The sequence below is a fragment of the Zonotrichia leucophrys genome, chromosome 4, assembly GCF_028769735.1.
Source record: "Zonotrichia leucophrys gambelii isolate GWCS_2022_RI chromosome 4, RI_Zleu_2.0, whole genome shotgun sequence".
NCBI lineage: Eukaryota > Metazoa > Chordata > Aves > Passeriformes > Passerellidae > Zonotrichia > Zonotrichia leucophrys.
The window spans coordinates 24,533,204-24,559,090 of NC_088173.1; the positions used below are offsets into that span (position 1 = coordinate 24,533,204).

Here is a 25,887-nt window from a genome sequence, read left to right on the forward strand (position 1 = left end):
GTATAGACTAAGGACATCCTATGCAGATCTGCATGGACACACTCTTAGAGATTACACCTGTTTAAAAAGAATAATAAGTTCAGGATATATATTATTGAGAGAGAAAAAGAGAATGCAGAAAATACTCTGCTCTTTTAAATAATAAATTACATGAATGTATAAATGTATGAATGTGTAGTTAGTAATTTGACCTTGGAATGTCTGAAGAGATCCACATGCCATTTTAAAAGCCACAACTAACACAGCATTGGCAGATGATACAATGCACACATCCCCACGAACAAAATGCACTAATGTTGCATTAATGCTGTCTCTTGTTAGTACTAGCAGGAGAACAATCCCCTGCTAGCAGCTGATCAATTTACTTGTGCATAAAAGCCCATACATCAGCATACATACAACAGCACACTGCACAGACTTGGATGCCCAGAGGAATATTACAGTGTGATTCTCCAACACAGCTGTACAAGCTTCTGGCAGGCTAAACAGAAGATTTATCTTAGCCAGCTAGAAATTCAGATCCAGATTTGGCAAGAGCCATTGGAGGAATTCAACAATGGGTTCAAAACAGAGATAGACAGTAGTGTTGGAGAACAGTGATAAGCTCTTTACATTACCTCATCAACAAATGAACCAAACCTTAACTTTTTAAAGTGAGCTGAAACTGGAAGTAAATTAACTCCATGAAAGCAATCCTTGTGAAAACATCAGAAGTTTTACCTGTCTCAATAATTTTGCATAACTTGGAAGAATGTAAAACCCTAGAGCGTTACACCTGTGACCTTTCGACAAAGCATACAGGAGCCTAGAAGAATATATCTATGTAGGGTTATTCTGTGAAATGAGTGGCTGAAAACTGAACACAAAATATTACTCTCAGCTCTGTTTTTTCTATAAAATAGTGATCCATATATGCCAAATGTGGACATTCCAAGAGATTTCACGGAAAAAAAGCTCTGAGCCATATATAGCTCTTGTTCTAATGAAATACATCTTCCTGTTTTGAGTGGTGAAGAAGGTAGAACTCAAAAATAAAGCACATGGTCATGGTTGCATCTCAACAGTACTAAAAGGCTCTGCACTTCTGGGAAAACATTTAAGACTTCTAGAGTTTACGGTGTGTTAGAGAGAGTAGTTTAAAAAAAAGCAAAAAGCACCTAACAAACAGCACCACTACCAAGAAAACTATACCACTATTTGGTAGTCAAGCCAGAAATGCTCACTAGAAGCAAGGGATACAGAAGCTGAAATTACAAGCTGAAATTACTTTATTCCATACCAAAAGCTTTGCAATATGAATATTAACAATTTTTAAAATATCCCAAATCAAATGTATGCATTTCTCAACTGATAACCCAATTAAATATTTGCTGCAAACTATTTTTGGAAGTGTGTACTTCCAAAATGTACATATAAACAAAAGTCAAGAGGTCTAATGGTATTATCAGGTTGCTCTACTCACAGCTTTAGTTTTACAATAACTAAACTTTTTCATTCAGTTTCCCTGAACTATTTTTAAGTATGTCAACAGGCAGCTGAGTCACCTACCTATTCTGAAGATCAAATCATCTTCAATGGGATTCTCTTTTCTTTTGCCAGTGCTGTACATGCTCGCAGGTCTTTTCACAGCTTTCTGCTTCACATGACCACTGCCTGGAGATTTAACACGTCTCTTAACCCCTTCAGTGGTAGGAGACACATCTGCTGACCTGACCACTTTAAGTTTGAACGGGCTGCCCTTGATATGTTGATCGTAAAGTCTCAGTGACAAAGTGAAGTCCCCTTCTTTCTGAACAGTATATAAAAATTCGTAAGTGCCGTTTTTGTTGTCAAGTATTTCTCCATCCGCCACGCTCCCATCAGGCGTGCTCAGTTCAGCAGTGAGGTAAGCATTCCCAGATTTACAGAGCTCCCCATCCTTGTCCTTGGTTGTGATGGTAACGGACATGGGCTGTCCGATCACCGTCTGCCTCAGTCCCTCACCAGTGGCAACTGTTTCAGAGGCAACAGCGTTGGTGGTTAAAATAGTGCCCAGGTTGTGAATGGACTTCTTCAGGCCTTCTGTTTCCACTATGAAGTCCAACTGATCGTTTTCTCGGGGCTGCAGCGGGAAGTCCCTCTCGGCCAGTTCGTTCAGCTTGTCACTCATCTGCTTCTTCACCAGCAGCACTTCGGTTTCAGTGCCATGGTTGAGGGCTTGGGCTGTAAAGTTGCTGCAGCTTTTAATGCTTTCCTGTCCTTCTAGTAAGGTATCCAGCTGTGCCTGGAGAACCTGTGTGCATTACCAAACACCAGATTAGCATCATGTTACTAGCTATCCCAGGAAGATGTAGCATCTAAAGGTCTTTGTAGACACCAAATTTATAATGCCTTATTTTACAGTTTAATTTAAACATTCATTTTAGAAGTAGCACACTGATCGCCAACCTGTATTTGGAATACAATGGTGCAACACAAAACAATACCCGGGTTTGGGGATTCAAGACTTTACAGACCCACTGTCACACTAGATTGAATTATTGCCCCACATATCTTGTCTTGTTTGGTTTTGGGTTTTTTGCTTTTGCTTTTTTTTTTTTTTTTTCTGTTTTGTTTTGGGTTTTTGTTGTTGTTGTTGTTCAGTTTCGGTATTTTTTGAGCAAAAACCCAGCAACAAATGTAGAGGTTTGAACCCTGCCGCATCTAACTCTCAGCAGTCACAGCTAATGAGATAATTACTGGAACTGAGTTATGTTCACAGAAGCAGAGCTATTTTGGAGTCATGAGGTCGATTAATAAGAGAGGCTGAAAGAAATTTCTTGATACTGTTTCTTCAGAGACAAGGGAATCTGGGGGTTAATCCTCTGTGGACATGGACAAGGCGGCCTCAACACCTGGATGCTCATCCATCCTGAGGAAAAGTGGGATTCCTGAACTAAATGAATGAGGAAAGGAAAAGTCTCCCCAGCAGAAGGTAAATTGATTCCTCACTTTCAGCAGGCAGGAAAGCAAAATATACAGAATGGGTTGTGGATAGTGGAAAGAGCTGGAGAGAGTAGCCAGAAATATTGGTGGGCAGCAAGTGGCCACTCAGTATTTAAGACTATGAAAGAGCTTCTATTAAAGGGTCAGTTCTGGCCCTCAGCCTAAAATCCTTAAAACAGTATTGGCCTCAAAATTGCTAGGTGTGGGCTGGGAACAGGGCTAACAATTTAAAAAAAAAAAACAAATTTGCAATGAATTGGAAATGGATCCCTGAATTATGACAACCTAGCAGAGACATTCATGATAGTTAAGATAACACTGCAGCTGCCCCTCACCATCTCCACTGATAAAATCCCTAAATGAAGGTATCCAGTCACACAGTTGCTATGTTTTTCCTACATAGAAGAACTATGGCACAGACATGACTGTGAATTAGAGAAGTTATTTTGTTGACCATCATTGTAAAGTAAATATTTTTGAAACATTTCAACTGATGTAAAGTAAACTTTAAGACTGGATGTATTTATTGCTACAAAATATTCTTCCCTTGCAGAGACATTCTATGTAATGACACTGAATTCTAAAGGTATTTTTTTCTGAATTTTCTAAAGCTTTGAACTTTGGAAAGTTCACTGGAGAAAATCCAGGCTCATGTGTTACTGATATAGGAAAGTAATAGCAACATAAAATCTTTTAGAATGAACAAATTTCAAGACCACTCTGAAATTTCAAGTCGTCTGCTTTTCTAGGCACATAGAAACATCTCAGGATGCAATACAAGGCATTTCTAATCTGTTTGGTCTTCATTCAAAGACATAAGAAGTTAAAAGACAGCATAGCCAACAAGGTCCCAGGATAACAAAACCCCATATGCTTCAGCTAACAGATCACAAACTAAAAGAAAGACCATTTCCAGCTATTTTTTAAAATACTTTCTCAAGACAGTTTTCTTTCATTACAAAAATGAAAAATATTAATTCCTAACATAAATACTATTCTAAACCCACATAGAGTATTTTACCTTTTACACTCTTTCAGTCCATTGGACAACAAACTGAACTGCCAACTTTTTCTTTGTAAAATGTAGCCATTGCATTTTTTTCATTTTTTAAAAGTATATAATCAGAATGGTTATATTTTATAGGACTACTAGTCATACAAAAGTAAAATCCAATTTCAGTTGGGTTTTTTTTATACAAACAGGGTAGATGCCTCTTTTACTGCTTATGTACAATTTCATAAAAATTTGATTATCTAATGCTCACAGTTATTAAATTATTTTAAATCTCTTTGAACAATAATAAGATAATTTAAGATCGTATTCTATTTTGTGTAGACTCTGTACACATACAGAATGTATTTGCTTGCTATGGAAGTAAATGTGAAATCTTGGAAGACATTTAGATGAACCTGGGATCTAAGTTAACATTATTGATGCTCCATAAACTTCTGTAAGCTGCTGCTTAGCTCTGGAGATGACTAAAGTCTGTGCCCCAATGGTTTTGGGCTCCCTATGTTTCTAAAAGTATGTATCTTGTGCATATGTTAGCAGTCCTCCATTTCCACAGGCTCAGCAGTTCAGCACCTTTCTAATGATGTTTTCAAGCCTATTCTACATCCAGAAACACAGCATTCCTCCACTTCAGACATCTGGAGATGCTCAAGCTGCTCATTAATGGCATTCTTGAAACTCCAGTTATTGATGATATTTTCTCTTAATGGTAATTTTCAGGGAGAAATCTTTCTTTATAAAGCAGAGAACTGATGCACAGGAAAATAAGGACTAAATTCTTTAATTATCCTGATTCAGACCTAATAATCCTCAATAAAATCTCTACCCACCATGTTACGGGCTTTGCTTTGTAAAAGTACAGTTTTCTGTTTTCTTCCTCTGAAGCTTGGTCTACAATATAGGGGGAAAACCCCCAGAATCAATCATCCAGATAGGCAGTAAAAGAATGAATGCAGCTCTGCAACCTGTTACTCTCCTCATTCTCCCAAGAAAGTGAGATGTTCCTCTAATCGTTTTGTATTCCAACAGGTGACATCTGACATGAAATAGGTTACCAAGCACTGGAAAGGAAAACAGTGCTTTGAAGTAAAACAGGCAGCCTTACTCAGTTCTTCAGAATAAACTGTTTGGCCTGTATCTTCATGGTCTTCTTATAAGGCTGAGCACCCACAAGCAAGGCTCTGCAGCATATGATTTTGGGAAAACAAAGTTCTATGGATCTCAGACACGATTTGTCAAACTGGCGTCCTGCATCATTTGTAAAAACTGGCTGATTAAAGTAACAGCTTTTCACTGAAACAAAAAATACCTCTTACTTTGTGTTTAAGGCCATAATTCACTTCCAGCTCCATGAGCAGCACGCTCTTTCGCACATTTAAAGTCTTCTGGAGTTCATCAAAAGTGGAATGAATGTCATCTACGATGCTAGCCTTTTGGTTGGTTAACTGGTGTATGATTTCAGATATAAAATGAAGTGCTGAGTCAATCTCTGGAAGCCTGAGGGAGGAATTAAATTACAAAGATTGCTGTTTCAAAAGTCATTAAACATTGGCCCTTGCCCTGGTATCTTTTGATTAAACCCTCTCATCAGCAGGCTGTCTTTAAATTTGGTCATTTCCCAGAAGTAAGTTCGTTTCTTTTATAACCACACAGTGGGTCTGGTCTGATAAAATAAGGCTAAGCCCCAGTCCTTCCCTGTGCAAACCCATTAGACGTTAAGCATTGCCAACAATGAGGCCTTGGATCCTGTCCTTTATGCTGTATATCTACTCGAGAAGATATAACTAGATTATCCCACTTTTTCTTTTTTTTTTTTTTTAAGCCATTTTACCACCGTAGTGTTTGTACCTGTCTTTTTAACAACCAGCATTATTTAGTTAGCTATCATTAAATTCATGACTGGACAGCAGTTTCCTCCTTAGCATTTTATGCCCCTTCTTTGCACGACACTTGCATTTCTAATGGCCTCTCTTTTGTAAAAGACAGACAGGAATCTTTTGCTCTTTTTGCTAACCCCTCAGTACATCCCACTCAATGGATTTTTTGTCCTTATGCTAGCCTCACTATCCCCATTTCCTAGGTAAATATCCATGGAACCAGCACATTAAAACATCTACCCCAGTCAGCACAGGAAGGCAGTGATCAAACTGAAAATGGAAAACAGTCAGTGGAGTCTCCATACCTTTTGTTGACAGCATCCAACTGGACTTGGAGGGAAGCCTTGTGTTGCTCCACCACATCCTTGAGTGGTACCGTGGGATGCTCTGCATGCTCTCCCTCGGTGCACTCCCGGCACATGGCTGTCTCACAGGACTGGCAGTAAAACTCCATCACCTGGAAAAGTGCACAACTCTGCACTCAAACATGGCAGCAGGAACATAACTCAAAGCACATCTTACTGAGTCTTGAACTCGTTTATTAGCCAAGCTCTGAGACAAAGCTTCTGTTTTCTTATGCACAAATAATTTACTGCCTAAAAGATGGCTGTTATTCCTACATATTTTATATTAAAATGTTAATTTAAAAGCACTTGATTCTATCATAAAGTGTCAGAACAGCAGCCTGTGAACAACACTGAACATCATTGCTGGTCCTAACATCATCTTTGTACTGTGTAATAGTAAGTTTTGGGGTTTCTCTTATGGACTCTATGAAACAACTCAAAAAAACCAGGCATTCAACTGCCCTCATTAACTCAATCCTTAGTCTTCTCATAAGGTTTGCTAAAGAAAGTGTAAACTTAGGCTGTTTTTCATAACAGGGTCACTCTTGAAACACAAACTCAGTGGAAATCACCAAACAACAAGTTTATTTGCTGGAGGAAAGCACCCTAAATGAATCTACATGCAGCAAGGAAAAATCTCCATATCCCATTACTAATCCCTTAAAACCATTAAAACCTCATATCTGAGATTGTAATTGGAATGCTGATCTACACTTGAAAGAGGAGGAGATTGTTTCAACCTCTTAAGTACCCAGCAAGATGCTCTTTAGAGATAAAAATAGATCTTTACATGTAATAGATAACCCAAATTCTGAATATATTCATGAAGGGAAAGAAACAGAGAAGTCCTGTGCCCAAAATCACATGTTAGTCAAAATAATGCACATATATGCAAATTTGGCATGAGACTTTCTTTCACAGCTAGTAAGTCCTTGGGCACAAAGCCTTTTAGGCTTATTAAAAAGGATATGAGGAAGTTTGTAGTATATGCTTCAAAGCAAGACATTGGCAGCTCCTTTGCATTCAGAGCACAGCATCAGAATCTTGAATAATTCAGCTGATGCTTCTGGCACTCAGACATCTTGCACAAAAATGGTGGTGCTGGATTTGTTGGTTGATGAGATGGTTGTGTAGAACCAGCTGTTTTCAGGTGAGCAGAGGGATTTGTAACAGCACCGTGCAAAATACCAGGCTGCTCCAAGGCATCTTGAGAATTAAGGAGGGGGATGCAATGACCATGTTTTGCATGTGGCTGTTAGCATTAACAGGATTTTCCTCTGATAAGCTCCTTTCTGTCCTATTCCCATTCTTCCCTCTTATCTCAATTCACAAGATACGGGATTCACGTGCAGTGAGGGTTTAGTCATTTGTCAGCCACTCACGTAAGCTCAGAAAATTTAAAAGTTGATCCAAATAATCTGTGTAACATCAAATAGATCAACAACAGGGAAAAAAAAGTAGACCTTGAAAACAATGTCAACCCTCATGAACACTACCCCAGTCATTGTGAATTTAGCAGTCTCATTGTAGTAGATCTCCGACGCCTGATAGTTACTTTGGTAGGCACTGTGATGTGATGCATTCTTACAGTGCATAGAGGAAACCAGTTAAACAGAGTTTAGGATTTAAGTTCTTTTCAAAGGCTTCAAAAGTCTGCAATCAGAAGCAGTCAAAAGGAATAATATTTTATTAGGTAACTCTGAAATCTTCTTATATGACCAAAAAAATTAATTCATTTCTTTTGCATGAGTGTCCTAAATTCAACTTTCTGCCTCTCAAAAATTTAATGCTTAGGTTCAAGATATTTCAAAACACCCTTTATTTATTCAGTACTTTAATCTTTGGATACAGTGATTAGAATAATTTAATATTTCTGTTTTCTACTAACCACCCCATAATAAACATCATTATATTTGCAGCCACATATAGAAGAAAGGAAGCATCTCATTAGCATTAAAGTTGTTCAGCCTAAACAACTTTCCTCCTCTTTATTTAAGCATCAGGGAAACACAGAAGTTCAAATGATAATAGCAAACAAATCACAAAGACCTAATGTGTATCTCTATGTAGAAAAAGGTGTCTTTGACTCAAATTCAAAATGTCTCAAGAGAAGCAGCTTTCATTTCCCACTATAATTTTTGTATTGTGCATAGATGAAGGAGAAGGAAAACCTCATAATACAATTCAACCTTCAACAGTCTAGATAGGCTAATTTCCTATTTTTTCCTAGCATCTCTTAATCAGGCAAGACTGAATTCTAACTACAGACAGACAAGTATCACTGACTTTTCATTTCTCCCCTCCATGCCCAATGTGAGCATCACATTTTGTGAATCTCCAAAAAAAATTTTCATTATGACAGGTTTGCCCTACAAAATATCTCCAAAAAGGACATTTGCCTCTACTTTCCAAATTCTAGAGAACTCTTGTACAGGATATACCGTAGCATGCAGCACTGGCTTCAGCTGTATTTCCACAAATTCAACGAGAACATTCCCATTAGCTGTAATGAAATGTGAATTAATACCCACCAGTTCTGAAATCCCATCCAGTAATTCCTACCTTAAACCAGACCAGCATATTTCAGCACAATGATGTAACTAGAGACCCATGCACATCTTCACTGCTATAATTCAACTGAATTTACAGAAACTTTTAAAATTGCATAATCAAGGATCCAAGTACTTCTGAACTAGATTTCACAAAGCCAAGATACACTAATTTCAGCCCTTCAAAGTTCAGGTCTTGAGGAAAAAGCTCTCACCAATCACAAGCCCCTCTTCTCTAAAATCACATTTGTAAAATCACATTGCTCAGCCTCTGCTTTCTATATGTTTGAATTAAAAGAGCAGTCTACAGAAAAAGGATGAGTCTGCTCTTTGCCACCCACCTTCCTCATGTCACACACACATGCTTAATTCCTCTGTCCCAGGGCTAAAGTGCACCTTAGCTTTGTGTGCTTTCGCTTTCTGAAGAATGTAAGTTTGAATTACCTGAGGGCACCTCTGAGCTACCTGATAAAACTTAGAATGAGAATGTGTGTTAGCTTTTGCCCTACCCACAGATTACACTTTAATGGGATACATGAGTAAGTGACATGGTGGGAAGTACAGAGGTGAGGAGAAAAAGCAAGGGTTTAAAAGGCAAGATATGAAGTCACTTCATCAGAATATCAAGGATAGGTGATTTGTTATTTTTCTTAGAGAAGCATACAGGCAGTAAGCAACAGCTCCACAAGTTCAGGAAGTGTTTTTGAAGGAAAGATCTTATGCCTGTCAAGTTGCCAAGCTATGCTATGATCTTTTGAGAAAAAGCTAGTCAGAGATAAGGCATTCTCTCTCGTTAAAAGCGTTTAATTTAATACTGTGTATCCTCTCTTGTTACACTCTAGAGGCAGAAAATACATTGTCCCACCTTCTACATTGTAAAAACATGGATCCTTCACTCTGAGCTGGTTTTCAGTTCAAATTCAAAAAAACCCAAGTATAGACATTTCAGAGGCTACACAACTCATTACATACAATGGAGTTAGAATTTCATAGCTTTCCCTATCCTGGCTTTTGTACTGTCCCTAAATGATTGTAGATCAAGGTTTCAAATCCAGAATGCTTTCATACATAAGAGCTGCAGGTGTTTCACACCTGAGAATAAAGCCAATTTTATTTTAATGTGTAGGCAGAAGATAAGAATCTCCTACTGGTTCAAAATTTCCATATGTGCCCTATAACCCTGATTTTACAGGAACATACACTTGTGCTCCATGGTGGGTCAAAATGAGGAAGCGTTTTTTTATAGTTCAGGCACAGGTAATACAAAAGATCTTAATACAAAAGTTGGTTAAGATACTACAAACTAAGTTTCATTCTTCATAAGAAGACACAGAACAAAGCTGCCACAAGAGAGGATGGGAGAATGTGCACAGAAGGTATAAAGTAAACATACACATATGGAAAATATGAGTGATGGGAATAGGTGACCAACTGGGAAGGGAAAGTATCTAATCCACATGGCCTGAGGAAGGCTAAGTTCCAAGCAGACAGGCAAGCAAATGAGAAAGTATCCCTGCATCAGTTTCTATCTTAATCAGAGAGGTTTAAGTCCAGGATGGCTGAAATGATAGAAAAAAAACCTTGTTTAATCAGAAACTTATTTCCAAGCTAATATGAAGAAAAACTGGTAATAATTAAAAGAAATATAGTTGATGCAAATAGTAAAAATACAATGGGTCTGACCCCACCCGAAACAATATGTAAAAATTAATGGTGACTGGATTTAGTGCAGAATGACTGCTGGTTCTGTAAAGGCATTCTCCTCCAGCTGCCAGCTCAATCCTTTTTCACTTCCTGAAGCCCCCAGTAAAGTTACCAGCAGCCAGGCACTTAGAATCATAGAATACCCTGAGCTGGAAGGGACCTAAAAGGATCATTGAAATCAAACTCCTGGCCCTGCCAAGGACCACCCCAAGAGTCACACCATATGCCTAAAAGCATTGTCCAAGTGCTTCTTGAACTCTGGCAGGCTTGGTGCTGTGACCACTGCCCTGGGAATCACATTCCAGGGAAGACATTCTGGATGAAGATGTTTTAGATATTTCCTAATATCTAACCTATTTGCCACACAGTGCTCTTGTGTCCTGAACCTATAAAGCCAGCAGAATCCCATTTCCTCAGTGAGGCTTAAGGTGCCCAGCACCTTGCCCTGTGCACCCTTGCAGCCAGACCCACATGGCCAGCCTCAAGCAGCTCTCTCCAAATCTTACCTCAGCTCCTCCCATCTCAAGGACTAATGTGTGCACTTAGCTTTTCATTTCTTAGCTTCACAAAGCTTTAAATTGGAGTCACCCTCAGGCTATCCCCAACCCTCCCAGATAGCTACTGAAGCGAGAGGATGTTCCCATCACACACTACTCGACATCCTAAATGGCATGCTGTGTTTCAAGGCAAGCCAAGTTGGTTTAGAGGACTTACAAATGCACCTTTCCTTATAAAGGAGTTATCAGAGAGGTATAAGGTGGCATGTTTTTGATTGTAGACAAGCCAGGTTTTTTTAAACATACCCAAAGAATAATCAGCTGATAATTTAAAACACAAAACAAATAATACCTTAATTTTGACCTTTTTCTGCATTTCTCAATCAAAAGGCTCCTATCAAAATGGCTATGTCAGAAAACAGCTATGATTCATTCTAAAGAGGGCAAATAAAATGCAAACAAAACCTAGGAATATATTAATCAGTAACCACTACACACACATTAGTATAGTACACATTTAAAAAAGTTTCACCAGTTATTCATTAATCAGAGTCCAACATCAGTTCTACAAGTCCACCTAATTCCAAGAGAGAAGGAACTGAGCTATTCCTCTATTACAGTAATCATTACCTATCAGCTGAATTACTCCTACACAACCAATGTACCTTCACTGAGTATCAAATAAAACAGTCCCCAGAAAGTTGTCTTAAACTACTGGCATGTTTCTTAGCCTGCACAGAAACACAACATTCAGTTTACAATACAGTGTTGCTGAGTTTTGCAGTCTCTATTTACATATTTGCATAAGCTTAGCTATGAATCAGGAGCTCATATGCCTATCATGAAGTTACACAGGTTAACACTGAAAACTGTGAAGTAAGCAGAGTTAGAGCTGTCCCTGCAGTAATGTGTGAATATTAACTCATCTGGGAGTACTTGCCAATGACTACACTGATATGACTTGAGGATGTGTGTGAGGATATGCTAGGTAAAAAGAGTAGGCGAAGGGAAAAAACAAAGCAGCCTCCAAGAACTGATATAAGAGATCCACAAAACACTGCAGATAAACAGATGTGCTCTGTTTCTAGCCTGTGCTGATCCAAAGCATCCTAAGCTAGGACTCACTTTTATTTGGTTCTATGTTAATATGTTCACATACCTTTTGGTACTGTCCCAGTGTGCAGGTCAGTAAAACTCATAAGGTCCTTGTCACATATTGCCAGACAAACACACAGCTACCCACAGCAACAGCTGATGCTACAAGGGCTAAGGAAACCCAACCCAAAGAAGTAAAGGCACAAGGTTCAGTACTTGCAGGACAATAATTCTGACCAAATGTGCCAAAAGACATCATCATCCCAGATGATTGGTAAGATAAAATAACATCCTGACTACTTCAAGATGCTCCACTGAAAACATTTGAGTTAATTTGAAGAATCAATTGTGTTTTGCTGATATATCATAAAATCAAAGAAATAGTATGATTCCACTTCCCCTGCTTTCTCTTTAGAAAAAGACACCCATGAAACCCAGACAAGTCAGCACATATCAATACCTGCACACAGCACAGGCGGCTGTCTCACTTACATTTCCATCATGATTGGGGCAGGACAGTGGTTTGCCTGCAGCAACAGCAGTGACAGTCTCCAAGATGGAGGACTCCTCAATGCTGTTGTCCGGCGTTCGCTGCAGGACATCCATCAGGTTGGTGATAAAGAAGTTGTTCTGGAGTGCAGAAACCCCTTTCTCTGGCAGAATGGAGGTCTGGCGGCACACGGGGCAGGAAAGGGTTAAGCTATGGGCTGGAATGTAATTCTGTAAACACCTATGGGGAAGGAAGGTGGAAGGAGAAAGAAAGGGAAAGTATCATCAAAGAGGGAAAAAAGCCCTTTCATCAGTTAAAGAGCTAGTTTGAAATAGTGCTACCCCTACTTATAAAAGTACATCAAACAGGCTTCTGAAGCAAAAGTGATTATGGGGAATAATTTTTCATTTAAACCTTTTTTACTCTGCCACATGAAAAAAATAGGTTCAATAAGCAGACATAATTAAAAGAGTTACATGCCTTTTTTGGGATATGCATGCAGTTGATCATGCTTTCAGATGCCTACTGCATGCTGCTCACAGGATGCTTTATGCAGTAAAAATTTTGAATTTATCTGATAAAGTCTGACAGACATGAAGTTGCATCAAGTATTTGAGCCTGTGCCTTTAACTGACTAACTGGTGCTTGACCCTTGTCTTTCCAACACAAACTCCTTTAATAACTTGTGTTTGTGGGTTTAGTGTTTCAGAGGTAAAACATGGTTCCAATAAAATCAAAGGAAATTTTTTCATGTATTTCAATTTGGAAAGTTATTTGGCAGCTCCCCAAAATCAACAGAGCTTTCTTTGACATGGGGAACTACCTGCTATGTTATCACAGTTTATGTTAAGGGGAGTTCTGGAGGAAATTTTTGTTTGTGTTTGATTGGGAGGGCAGTGTTGGTGTTTTTCAGAAAAAATAAATTTCGCAGAGTATAAACCTGACACAAAAGTTCAGTAATCAACACAATATGCACCAGGCTGGCCCAGGTGAGACTTAAGGCCACTTTTGGCCTTGGAAATGAAGTTAACACCTGCCTGGGCATGCAATATACAGTTGCATGCAATATCCTATATTCCGTATGGTCCTGTAAGCAGAAGAAGCTCTGCAGAATGCAGTTCTTAAGGGGAGCAGTGCTACACCAAACTCCTCCTGGGATGCCAACTGAGAAAGTGTGACCTCACACAGCTCCACAAGCCTTTTACAAGGGTTTTGGTTGCACCACTCTTCATCTTCCCCTGGCAGCCCTCCTCCTGACCCCCCAGAAGTGGCTCCATGAAAGGAGAGCTCAGGCTTTGCACATCAGCACTTCACTGGAAGAGTTCTTCCAGCTTCTCTCCATAACCAGATCAGCCTAAGAGGATTACAGTGAAAACCAGAAGCTAACCTTAGGCTTTACACATGAACAGAAGTCAGGAAACTTAACACATGATGGTGAAAATCTTGTCTCACTGACTTCAGTAAGAGTCTCAGTGCAGCCTTTTTTAATGCTGCGATTTCCTATTGTTCTACAAAAGATCGGTTCATCTGACACAGGCAGAGATCCACAATTTTTCTTTCACCCTGTGCAAAATTAGAGATTCACACCACAATTCTTCCTAAAAGGTGGAAATCTCCTAAATTAAATGTGTTCACACCGCTATATACCGTTTATAAACATTCTACTGCCATTCAATATACAATCCAGAGTTGCATCTCATCATCAGATTAAGAACTAACCATTAATTCTTCACCTGACTTTTCTGCAGGCCTGTATTTTTCACAATTTGATGGATAATGCAACATTAAAGTATCATTATGCATATGCAGTTCATTCAGCCAAAGACAGTAAAAGGCAGGTTGGTTTATCACATCTCTTTCCAGAGAGTTTTCCCGCTTCAGTCAACCAAACTGCAGAATAATGAAGACATTTAATCTTGGGTTATTAATAATGTATATATCATGTAAAACTCTTGGACATTAAAAGGATGGGATAATTACTTATTGACTTATTAAATCAACAAATATTTTTTTTCTTGCTTCTAATTACACGATAATCAGAATAAATTTGAGACCATTAACTTGAGGTCCAAATTCTGGCTATCATCACCTTTCACACTGTAGTAACCACATTCATTAGTTTAATTGGATTTACTTTTTGTTTACTCTCGCATAAAGGGATTGTATTCCAAATATGCCACTGTCTCTTCTTCCTGCATGACACAAATATGTTTTCCTACATCTCTGCCTCTCCAGCCTTCCCAGACTTTATCATGCCTTAACAGGACATGTACAAGTAAAGGGGAAAGTCCTGTTCCACTAAAGGATGCCTCGTCCTGTGCTTGCAGAACGACACAAATCCTGAGTTACCAGCATGAGGAAAGGACTTACCTCTCACAGAAAGTGTGCAGGCAGGGAAGTACTTTGGGGTTCTTGTAACGGTCCAGGCATATGCTGCAAATCAGAAACTGCTTGTCAATCTGACGCACCACAGGACTTGGGATGTTGGAGCCTTCACTGGCCATCCTAGACCACTGACATATGGGTCCTGTTCCCTTCTACCCTGCACACTGCTGGAGTAGGGTGGGAAAAAGAAGAAAAGAAAAAAAAGAAGAAAAATGGCTTATAAACTAAATGAAATAACAAAATCATTGACAATTCCACTCATGTTTTATCCTTGTGCAGGAATTCATACTTCCAAAACCAAAACAAGAAAGAATTAAACTTCTAAAATGGTTTATCACTGATGACAGCCACGGAAACAGTCAGCAACATCTACAACACCTCTGCCTCAGCATTCTGGAAAGGCATGCTGCCTCTGGACTGAAAGAGTTACGGGGCTGTCTGGTTTTAAAGAAAACCCATGATGAAAACATTCTTGTGCCAATAGGTTCAGCCAGTGCTAACAAACATCGGATTTCTTACATCTACAGTACTGCTGGCAAAATGCTCAAACTGGAACTGCACCAGCCAGTCAAATGGCTGCATCACAGACCGAGTTTGAAAATTGTTCACCTAACAATTTTTTTCCCTTGTTGGTGCTGGTATTGCCAAAAATATCGCAGATTTTGACTTCAGGAAGCCCCCAAACCAGACAGCCCCTGGGAAGGAATGCTCAAATTCTGCATCACCAGTAGGGATGAGGTAGACACAATGAAAATCCTCATGATAAAAGAAACAGATCAAAGAAGAGGCAACTGATAGCCACTGAGAATCAGCAATGGCAGGGTGAAGGATATGTGAAGCACATCCAAATAATAAATGCAATAAAAATGTCATTCTAGGCAGAACTAGTAGTAAGAATCATGTTTCTAGGACTGAGGATTCTTCATAATCTGGCACACAAAGCATGAAATAAAAGGCTAAGAAAAAAGTCTACTAACTGTTAGAATTAAAATCGCAGGTTAAAGAGATGGCAGCAGGCTTGGAACGCCTCCTGTCCTGGAACAAGGCACAGGGAGAGAAAAACGTAGGTTCTTTTCAGCTGGAGATACAGATTATAGCCAATAATAGAATAAATTGTGAAAACAGAAGACAGGAGGAAAAGGATGGAAGCAACCACAGAAAAAAGTAAACTGCCAGCTAAAATAGTTTAGGGAAACCTAGCAAGCAGCGTCCCTGGCAGGGTGGCCCAGCAGGAACTCCTGTCCATCAGCATTTCTAGCAGGCTGAAGTGCCAGGAGGTGCAGGCGCGAGTGCCGCAGCACCGAGCTCTGCCAGACCTCCCGCACCCACAGCAGAGCTGGCTCCTCTTCTCTCTGAGCTGCAGGCCTTCTTCTCTGCAGGCACACTCCTGAGGGGTCTAACTGCTTCCTGAACCAGTTCTACCCCTTTTTACTCACCCATTTCAGACAATTTGAGATCTAGCTTGAGGGCAGTCCAGTCTTTCCAAGACAGAAACAACAAGCCCTCTGCTGATCATGCTCAAAGGTCATGCAAAGCAGAATGCTTTGCATGACCTGTGTAGCATTTTATTGTTAGTGTTATATTAGGTCTTCTTCCTGTGCTTGAATGAACAGCACACTAGACTGTCAGCTGAACCCATGCAGCTCTTCCTGAGCTGTGTACTTAGCCATACTGCTATGTTTTACTTACTGCACTGAGCAAGGGGCTATTTCTAGGATAATGACAGTGATTATGGATCATAAGTCAGCTCTGCTGGCTTCCCTGATAACAAGTTCCTGGGGCATCGCCTCGGTGTTAGCAAATTCAGCAGCATGAAGTTATTCACAGTTCAAATACCCAACAGCAGTAACTGACATTTCATTCAATGGAAAACACTTATGGCAGGTCCTTTTGTTTCCTTTTATACCAGGGAAGGGGAAACTGCAATTATAAAAATTGCTCTAGTACTCATAAAATATCATGTTTGCTCATGACCCCAAAATGCATTATTTCAGGATTGATAATATTTGCATGTCTTTTTCATATTTTTTAATATTAAAAAAATTCTTTCCCCATAGTAAGATAAAATGTATTACGTAAACACAAATTATTTTTTCCTATTTAAATGCCAAAAATCACAGAGAATTAACCTTAGGAGATCAATTAGCAAACCACATTACTTTTAAAAAGCTTGAGTTAAAGGTGGCTTTACAAGAAATGGAACCAAAATATCTGGCTTTTACAAAACAGAGTAGAAAGACCAGACAATCAAATTCCCATTAACGTATTCATACATTTGGCAGCTTAACATGCAGAACATCAGCGACATGTTTCAAAAGGAAAATTCATTCTACCACTCACACAGCTGTGTTTGCCTCCCACCCTCCCTCCCCAAATGTTAGAGGCAGGGACTCAAATAAAACAGGGAAGATAATCAGAAGCAGGAGGATTTCTTATCAAAAGCATGGTTTCCAAATTGGACACACCAACAGTATATTTTTTTTGTTATAGACTGAACATAAACTACTGGAAAAAGCTGTACTTAAGATATGAAAGAATAGGTCTCCAGTGAATGCTGCCTGTCATTTAACAGAAGAAAGTTCTCTAGCAGCCAGGTATTTTCTGCACTTCATCTTTCCCTTATCAAGTAAAGCTACAACAGCACATAGTGGTTACACAAGAAAATCTGCTGCTGGCTGAAAAAAAAAATTGATTTAACCTGTTTTTCATCTTAGTTTTTCACATTCCTCCAATGTCACCACAAAATCAAGTAATTCTTAGCATTTCATAAACAAATCTCATGCCAGCTACTTTATTTTTCAAATGCTCATCCTTTAAGCTTTGTCAACAAAAGAAACCATGATTCAGAAATAAGTGCTTTTAATACTCTGTATTCTATCTGAAATGCAGCAGGCTATGACTGTCATTTATCCCCTGTGTTCACATAAATCAGATTTAAAACATGCACCTGGAAATAGAATTTCACCTGTACATTTCAAGCTTCAGCCACTGCCTGGTACAACTTCTCACACTAACAGTCCCTTTAAAAATGAGTATGGGATTTGAGTATGGCATTTGCAGGATTCTGCAGCCTCTCTAAGGCAATTCCACCTTTGATGTAATCTTGATGAAAGTAATGTAGCTATGAGAAGGATGATTTTGCTCATTCACTCAATGAAAGCAACTGTACAATCAAAGAGTCTTTGAAGAAAATCTGAAGATTTTAGACAACATTTTTGAATTTCACCCAACAGTATTTTTTCTGACTTACTGCTATGCTTGCAGCAATGTAAGTTTTAAATGTATTAGCAGTGTGAGATTTTGCAAAGTAACACTACTTTTACATGAAAAATGTTATTTTTTTAAGTAGCATCTTTTGAGCTCAAGAACTGCCAGAGTGCTTTTCAGAGGTTTATTATGTCTCACAATCAAAATAGAGCAGCTAAAGCATGAGCTTCGAAAACGGGGCTATTACTTCTCCATGAGGTTACACTTCGTAATTTAAATATGCAAAGCTAAAGCACTAGGAAACATTGCACCAAACAAGACATAAGCCCCCACCCATTTATCTCTCACACACACACACACTCAAAACCAAATTCAGGTTTGCTAAACCAAGTGCAGTAAAGGGTTCTGAAATTTACTCCCTTTGTCGCCCTTTTGAGGCTCAAGGATCGCTATCTTCCCAGCCACCCCAAAAACAGCATTACTCTTTTTCCTTCTGCTTGGAGATACGATTTTCATTTAAAATATACTGAACAGCAAGAAAGGAGAAAACAATGGCTCTCTAAGCTAGTGGAAAGCTTTGCCCCGCTATGCATGCATGCCTTCAGGAAAGCCAGGGTGCGGCCCCACCCATATGAAAGGAACTTCCTATAGCACTGGAAAAGGAGGAAAAGAAAAAAAAATCACGTTCGGTATAGCAAATAACAGTTCCAGAAGAGTTGTTTCAGGTAAATAGAGACATGTAACAGAAAAATGCATCCTTTCTGCAGGTATCCTCAAATGAGCTCTGGAACTCCTGAAAATTCTCTATTAGTTTCCCAGCCGAGAAAAGACATTGAGGAATCAAGTAACTGTTCACTTCACAGGATTTTATTCCTAAAAGAGCAGAATTCTGTGTTACAATACACTGCTGTCTCTGAAATCCACCCAGCCAGAGCTGCAACTAGCTTGAAAGTACAGCCTGAGGAGAACAAATTGCTTACAGCTTATTCATCCTCTTCTTATCAATGGTATTCACAACCTACAGGGTCTATTCATGTACTATGAATGAATAGGTTTCCAATGGCAACGTTTCCAAAGGAACAGTTAGGCCTCCAGAGCCATAAGAAAGGGTGGGGAACCTCAATAATGTTGCTTCAAGGACTGGGAGAGCAGAGGCTTTAAAGTCCTTAAAACAGATAGATCACCTGTCCACAGTCTGTAGGAATAAAGAACAGATTCAAGCCATTTCTAGCAGCAGCCCCCAGATTAGCCAATACAGAACACACTGAGCAAATTAATAATCAGAACCGCCACACAGTCCACTTGTGTAAAAGGCTTGATAAGCTAAATTTGCATTCCTTTCTCTCCCACTCTTGCAATCAGCTTAGTGCCTTGTTTAAAACACAGCAACCCTCTTCATTCTTACAGCATGCAGAAATGTAATGAACAATCAGGGACTAAAACAGGAGCATCCCAGCAGCAGCCACCAGGAATAACACTGAGCAAACTCGAGCATTTCAGACCTACCCATCTTTGTAGAAAAATAGCTTAATCAGTGCAGTGCTGAGGATAAAATCCTTGCAGGGACGGAGCTGCAGTTCCGCAGTAATCCAAACGAACAAACCATCATCTGTTAATATTTCAAGCCTCACGCCTAAGACTGCTAAGGAGTCCCTATCACAGCACAATCATTATTAGATGCACAAGAGATTTTGTGCTCTAAGGAATGACGCTCCATTCCATGAAGAGGACAGGTGGAAAGAAAAATGGAAGAATAAGAGGAGGCCCAGTGAAGTCGTCATGAATTTTTTTTTTCTCCCTGGGTCATTTACAAGTGGGAGACCCCTTCAGGATTCAAACCAATCAATCTTTATTTAGCACATCTTTTTCTCACTCAGCCTGTGTAGAAAGACTGCAGCAAATGGTGCAAGGCATTGTGGGATGGGGATGCAGCAGAGAGCTGCAACCAGATTCGCTGGGCTCTTTTTTTTCCTCCCTACTCAGCAATCAGCTGTTCCGAGGCTCCGCGCTCGGCCATTGAATTTGGTCACCAGAATGTTATTACAGGATTAGCAGGCGGAGACAGCTACCACTGTGCATCTGGCATGTCAATGCAGCTAAGAAATACATATGCAAATACTACTCACAAATCGGAAAAAGGATTTAACGCCGAAGGAGAGAGTAAGTATTACATAACACCCATTACCAGGACAGCTGCCAGAGATAAAGCGAAAGCACTTTCGTTTATAAAGAAGATAAAGTTTAACATTTAATGATTCCACTCGGATTTTTCCAGGATTCTGAGTATTTCTTGGAACGTAATTCTTCCCTGCTTCAACTTTAAGAAGCAACAAAAGACCCCAAAACGCTCTTAGTCTCTCTCCAGATGTTTAAAGCAGAAGCAAAGAGCCTCTCCGGAAAACTGTGCTACTGACACACAAACCAGCAGCAACTTCTATTACAGAGCCATATATTTGACCTGACTCAGTCTCAAGTCAAATATTCAAGGCAGCAAGTAGTAAACCCATATTCAAGGAATTTGGGAATCAAAGCTAACAGAGTGTTCAACTTTTCTATAAACATTAATGAAAATGTGTATTATTATTATCATAGTTAATCTATTTACTTGCTTACATTTTTTAAAATTTCACAGATCAACTCTGATTTTACTAGGCTGTTACCAAAGAAATAAAAAAAAATTGGTGCCTGCAATTTTTCAGCTAAGCAGAGAAGGTTGTTAAAAAGCTGCTTGTGACTATGCAGACACTACTGAAGTAAAGCAACATAGAATTAGTTTTGTCTTCCAGTGTAACAGCTGGTGGGTTTTGCAGACAAGGTAGTATTTGCATCTCTAAATACAGTGTATCTTTTCTTTTGAAAAAACCAAATCATATGCAAGTATTTCAGCTAACTGAGGCTAACAAAGCTTCCCACAAATAAAAGAACACAAAGCACCATTTGCATCAATAAGAAAACACGTGGGGCTTAAATACTCTCTCTGCCACCCCGACTTAATTAGGACAGATACAGCTATTTTAGAAGTTTAAAATGTTGTCCCAAGCTCTTTAAGCACGGTTTCCATTTTATTCCACTCTTGAATTGATGAGTTAAGCAGTATTAAAAATCATTTAGTGTGACTGAAATGTAATCTAAATTCCTGTTGAAAATACAAATTCTGCACACATTCTTTACTTTCCACTTAATGATCATTTAGCCAGATCATTTTATGCATCCGACAGATCCAGCCTGGTTTCCCTGGACAATATGCCCACAGGGAGAAGGCATGTTGTAATCCAGTTTATAACCCGAAATGAAACATCAGGCAGCGTGTGTGCATGTATCAGGGTTTGGGGTGCCTGTGCCAAAATACTGCTCCTCTAACTCCCTTAACATGTGCTGAACTCAATCAAAGAGAGAGCACAAGGTATGTTTCATTTTAGCTCCAACATTTAAGAGCAGCAGGCATCTGGACAGCAGGATTCACAGTTTAAAAGAAGGCCAGAGATTTCAGGCATGTTTTTGGAGACATAGTTTTTTTTAATCTTTTGTTCGGGGAGGTTTTTGGTTTTCTTTTTAAACTCTCTGAGGAATTTGTATAGCAAAGAACTAGCAAAAGGTTTCACTCCCACAACAAGAAGATCCAAGGCCTTTTTTATTTCTGCCAGTGGAACAAGACACTTATAACAAAAATGAAGTGATAAAGTTCAGGAGCGGCACCCCCAGAACTGAAGACTGTCGGGCAGAAGCGTGCAGGCACAACTTAGTTGCTTGCTCATTTCTAACACTGCATTTACATACGCTAAAACAGAATGACCAATATCACTCAAATTACTATTTCCATTTATGGTCAGCAGTAAGGACTACATACCACTCTGAACAGATCCCATAACATACCTCATGGCCAAAGGAGACTGCTGGAGCCACAGCTGCAGCCACTCTGATAGGGAAATACACTTCCAAAAGAGAGATTCCTTCAAAGTCCTGTTCTCTTAAAATTAACTCTGAAAAGTTGCCTGCTGACAATGAGCTGATACTCCACAAATTATCCTGCTTCTTCAACAGAACAAAAATGTGCTACTGTGGCAAGGAAGTTGAGACAAAAGGCACAGCATTTCTCTGAGATTTTTCTTGTTATGTGTTGATACGTGGGTTCCTTCTCCTTAGTGAAGAGGAAATTGATTCAATCTTGCACTTTACCCCCATAGCAGTTACAACCAGACTCATTCAAATAGGTTTATTGTATGTGTATGTCTTTTGTGCTGGGAGATGAGGGTGGGGGTGGTCATTATATGCTTTGTTTTGTTTGTTGTTTTTCTGTTTTTATTTTAAAAAGAATAGGCTACTTTCCCTCAGAAAATTGCTGCATTTCATTGTTGCTGTTGACTTATCTGTGTCACTGCTGACTATTGAAGAAGATTCTGGAGAACAAAATACATAGTACATGCCATCTTTGTAGTGCCATGGAAGAGTGATCTAGCTTCTCTTGTCATCCCCTGTAAATGTCCTGAGTTTTGAATAACTTATTGTTTCCCCTGTCACAAATACAACCTGAATTCATATTCTTAAGGAGGCCATGATTATTAAAAACAAAAAAACCTCAAAGTTAACTTACAGGTCATAGGTAGATATTGATAATATTAAATAAGTCATCCAAACACTTCAAGTTAAGACTAATGGTCTGCACTGAAGCCTATACTATAAACTGACTGAATGAGAGCAGTCTAGCTCACCCTGCTGTACAAGAGATTTTAAGGTCAGCAGAAAAAAAAATATTGGGTTAGTTCAAACTAAATGACCAGCTAATACAGTCCTGGCAATTAAGGCTGACTGAAAAGTAAGAGATGTGAGAGACCAGAAATCAATAACCCAAAGCCAACATGCTGGAAATGAGGATTAGATTAGGAACACAAATATAGCATAGGGCTGTTACAGCCATCACACAGCTCCACACACCCCTAATTTGACTCTGGTGCCAGGAGAGCAAGTGGGGTGAAACAGCAAAGTTTTGTCATTGTGGAGCCATGCCCACAACCAGGAATCAAGGGGCCTAATTCTCCCTTATGAGCCGATGGCCTTTACCTTTCACTGCTGCAGTTGTGAACCCATGCAGACCCAGCAGCTTCCAGAGAGCAAGTGCAATTTCCAGCCCTCACTCCACATCCTCCAGTAGTGCAGGCTGTAGCTCACACCCTCTGAGAACAGCAAGAGCTTCCTCCCACTGTGGCTTTGTAGCCAGAGAGCATGTCTGCCCCAAAAGAAGCTCTGCTAGGTCCTGGTTCCTCCCCACCAGCCACAGCCATGAGCCATGGTCACTCCCTCATCTTATGATCCAGCAGAGCAGATGCTTTTTCTCAAAGCTTGTGATACAACACAAGGGATTTGTCAAAGCCTGGGAGGCAAACAACTTGAAAGGTTTGCCTGGGATGTAATGCTGGAAACTTTCCCAGCAGCCCAGCACCCATCCTCCTATGACTTTGCCACCTTATTTTATTTCCTTTTACCTTCTGCTTATGCCTGGTTCAGCTTGCCAAGGTTGCGGCTTTTGCAGCACAACTGCAGCACGGCTGGGACAGCCTGGCCTCCCTGCTCAGCCAGCCTGAGCCTTCCTGGCAGGACTGCACTTCCTGCCTCTCTCCACCACTGAAGTTGCAAGTCAGGCAGCACCAGACACAATCTGCTTTCCTCCCCTCCGAATTATTCTTTCTTTTCCCCCTGTTGCCATTGAGGTGGCACTGCAGTCACCAGAAACAATCTCTGTATTCTGGCATTCCTTCTGCACAGCAATGGGCTGAACTTCAGTATCACTGTCAGATACAGATGTCATGAATTAGATTTTTTTAAAATAGTTTTCAGCTGCTGAAGGCACAGGAATAACAGGAATAGAAGCCATTGCTACAAATTAAAGCCTTGCTTAATAGTGTTACATGTTTAATGATTTATTCTTTTTTCTTCCTCCTTTCCCCATCCTGTAATCAAAGCTCACAAAAGGGTGAGCCCCTGAAATGGGGGTGGACCTCTTAAGACATCACCATACTAATGCTTTACACTGCAGTTTGTGCAGGGAAGGATAGGGCTGGCATCTAATACCCACATTTATTCTCTCCTCAGCCCCACAACTTGTGCCTCTGCAGTAGCCCTTCTCCACCCCACTTTGGAGGTGAATAGTCCTGCTTCTATCCCCAGAGACCCTATCTCCCAGCTGTCCTGTCTTTGGATGGAGAGGGGACCTACTGGTGGCTGCACAGCACACACCAAGGGACAAGTCTGGCAGGTAAGAGCTCGTGTGATCACACAGTCATCACCAACTGAGAGGTTATTTGTCTGAGGTGTTCAGTACCTCTTTTTCAGTCAGGGTCTTGCACAATGAATTCCAAAACAGCTGGAACACACTAAATTTACTGCACATGAGACAACAACGCATGGATGGGCATCCATGAATCCTCAACCAAATACCCCAAATTCTCAAAAAGGAGATTTCAAAGAGAAGGGATAGGAAATGAATAGGAAGGACACATCAAGGGAAAGAAAAGGATAAAAGTATCAGATTAAATTACAGCATCAGAATTGTAACTTAGGGCCCTTTCCATGTTTAACAGAATGTCATACTCTCAGGTGAGCTCTAAAAAAATCTGCAGTAAGGTATGTCAAAGTAATTATTTCAGGAACTAGATGTTATGCAGTCATAAGTAAAAGAATTTTAAATTTTATACTTGCCATCCAAAGCAGTAAGAGCATCTCTACTTAAAAAAACTCTTCCCTGACTACCAGTACTGTTACCATCACCCTTATATTTACACATTTTTGACTCTCTAGGTCTACCTATTTTGTGAACACTGACAGGTCTCTGTTCAGCCTTTATAGGTACACAGGAACAAATAAAACCAAGCTGAACTGACAAATAATTAAAAGTGCACATGAAAACACTGCTGCTTCCATAAACATCTGCTGGGAAATGTTACTTGAAATAAAAGTGCTCCATGAAGACTCCACACTAATTACTGTTAACACTTCCAGGAGCAGGAAAACACGCAATAGAGCAAAAAGAAGGAGGCTGATCAGGAATATATTTGAAAAGAGGTCCTTGGTCTTTTCTATGTACTATTAGATATAAGATATGTTGAAAAATGCTCTAGGCATTTTCTTCAGAGTTGCTGAGCAACAAGAAAAAAAACAATAAATGCAAGCAGAAAATGTTCAATGCTTTTGGTACTGAGCTGTACGGTGAAAATTGTAGAGACCATCCCCTCCACTCCCTCCTGAGACGGCATCTGTGCCACACTGCATGTCCACTGCAGCTCTCACTTTAGGGGAGATGACACATTGCAGGTGCTGGAGTTTAGTCACATATTCTCTGATAACCACCAAAAAGTTACTCTGTTGTTTCCATTCAATTCAGTAGGATTTTGGTGAACTAGCATGAAGTTCAAATCAGCAAGGGAGAAGGCTGCACTCAGCAATCATTACAAGCCATGTAACCTCTTCACAAAATTAACTTAAGAGAGTGCCAACCCTTTAGATTGTTTTTCTTGCAGCTTTCAAAACTCCCACTTCCCATCAAATATAACACATGAAACACAACCTAGGAGGTAAAGAAACGCAAACCACCTTAGGTGTCTCAGAGCAAGAAACAGGAGATAGAATCTAAGTATTAAAAAAAGCAAAAATGGAGGCAGAAAGGGAAGGAATTATCATCTTAGCACAAAAGCACATATTGGAATAAGGACTAAGAAGGAGGGAGAAAAAAGAGCTCCTCTCCAGCATGTGAGCAGCCTGAAATCAGG

The 25,887-nt window shown here is 39.7% G+C and overlaps 1 protein-coding gene across 15 annotated transcripts in view; it reads right to left on the reverse strand.

The window, feature by feature from the left end:
• TRIM2 (tripartite motif containing 2) overlaps positions 1-25,887 on the reverse strand; it is an 87,720-nt gene that overhangs the window by 23,086 nt on the left and 38,747 nt on the right. For 7 of the 15 annotated variants that reach the window (XM_064710836.1, XM_064710831.1, XM_064710821.1 and 4 more), the window contains exons 2-6: positions 14,906-15,087; positions 12,538-12,775; positions 6,159-6,310; positions 5,293-5,473; positions 1,549-2,272 (exon numbers count right to left, since the gene is read on the reverse strand). In XM_064710836.1, the coding sequence (XP_064566906.1) occupies positions 1,549-2,272; positions 5,293-5,473; positions 6,159-6,310; positions 12,538-12,775; positions 14,906-15,039 (1,429 nt within the window). In that variant the 5' untranslated portion in view covers positions 15,040-15,087. Of the gene's footprint in view, positions 1-1,548; positions 2,273-5,292; positions 5,474-6,158; positions 6,311-12,537; positions 12,776-14,905; positions 15,088-15,897; positions 15,956-19,633; positions 20,006-25,887 lie in introns of those variants that run through there. The other 8 variants (XM_064710822.1, XM_064710828.1, XM_064710827.1 and 5 more) reach the window with 6 other exon arrangements.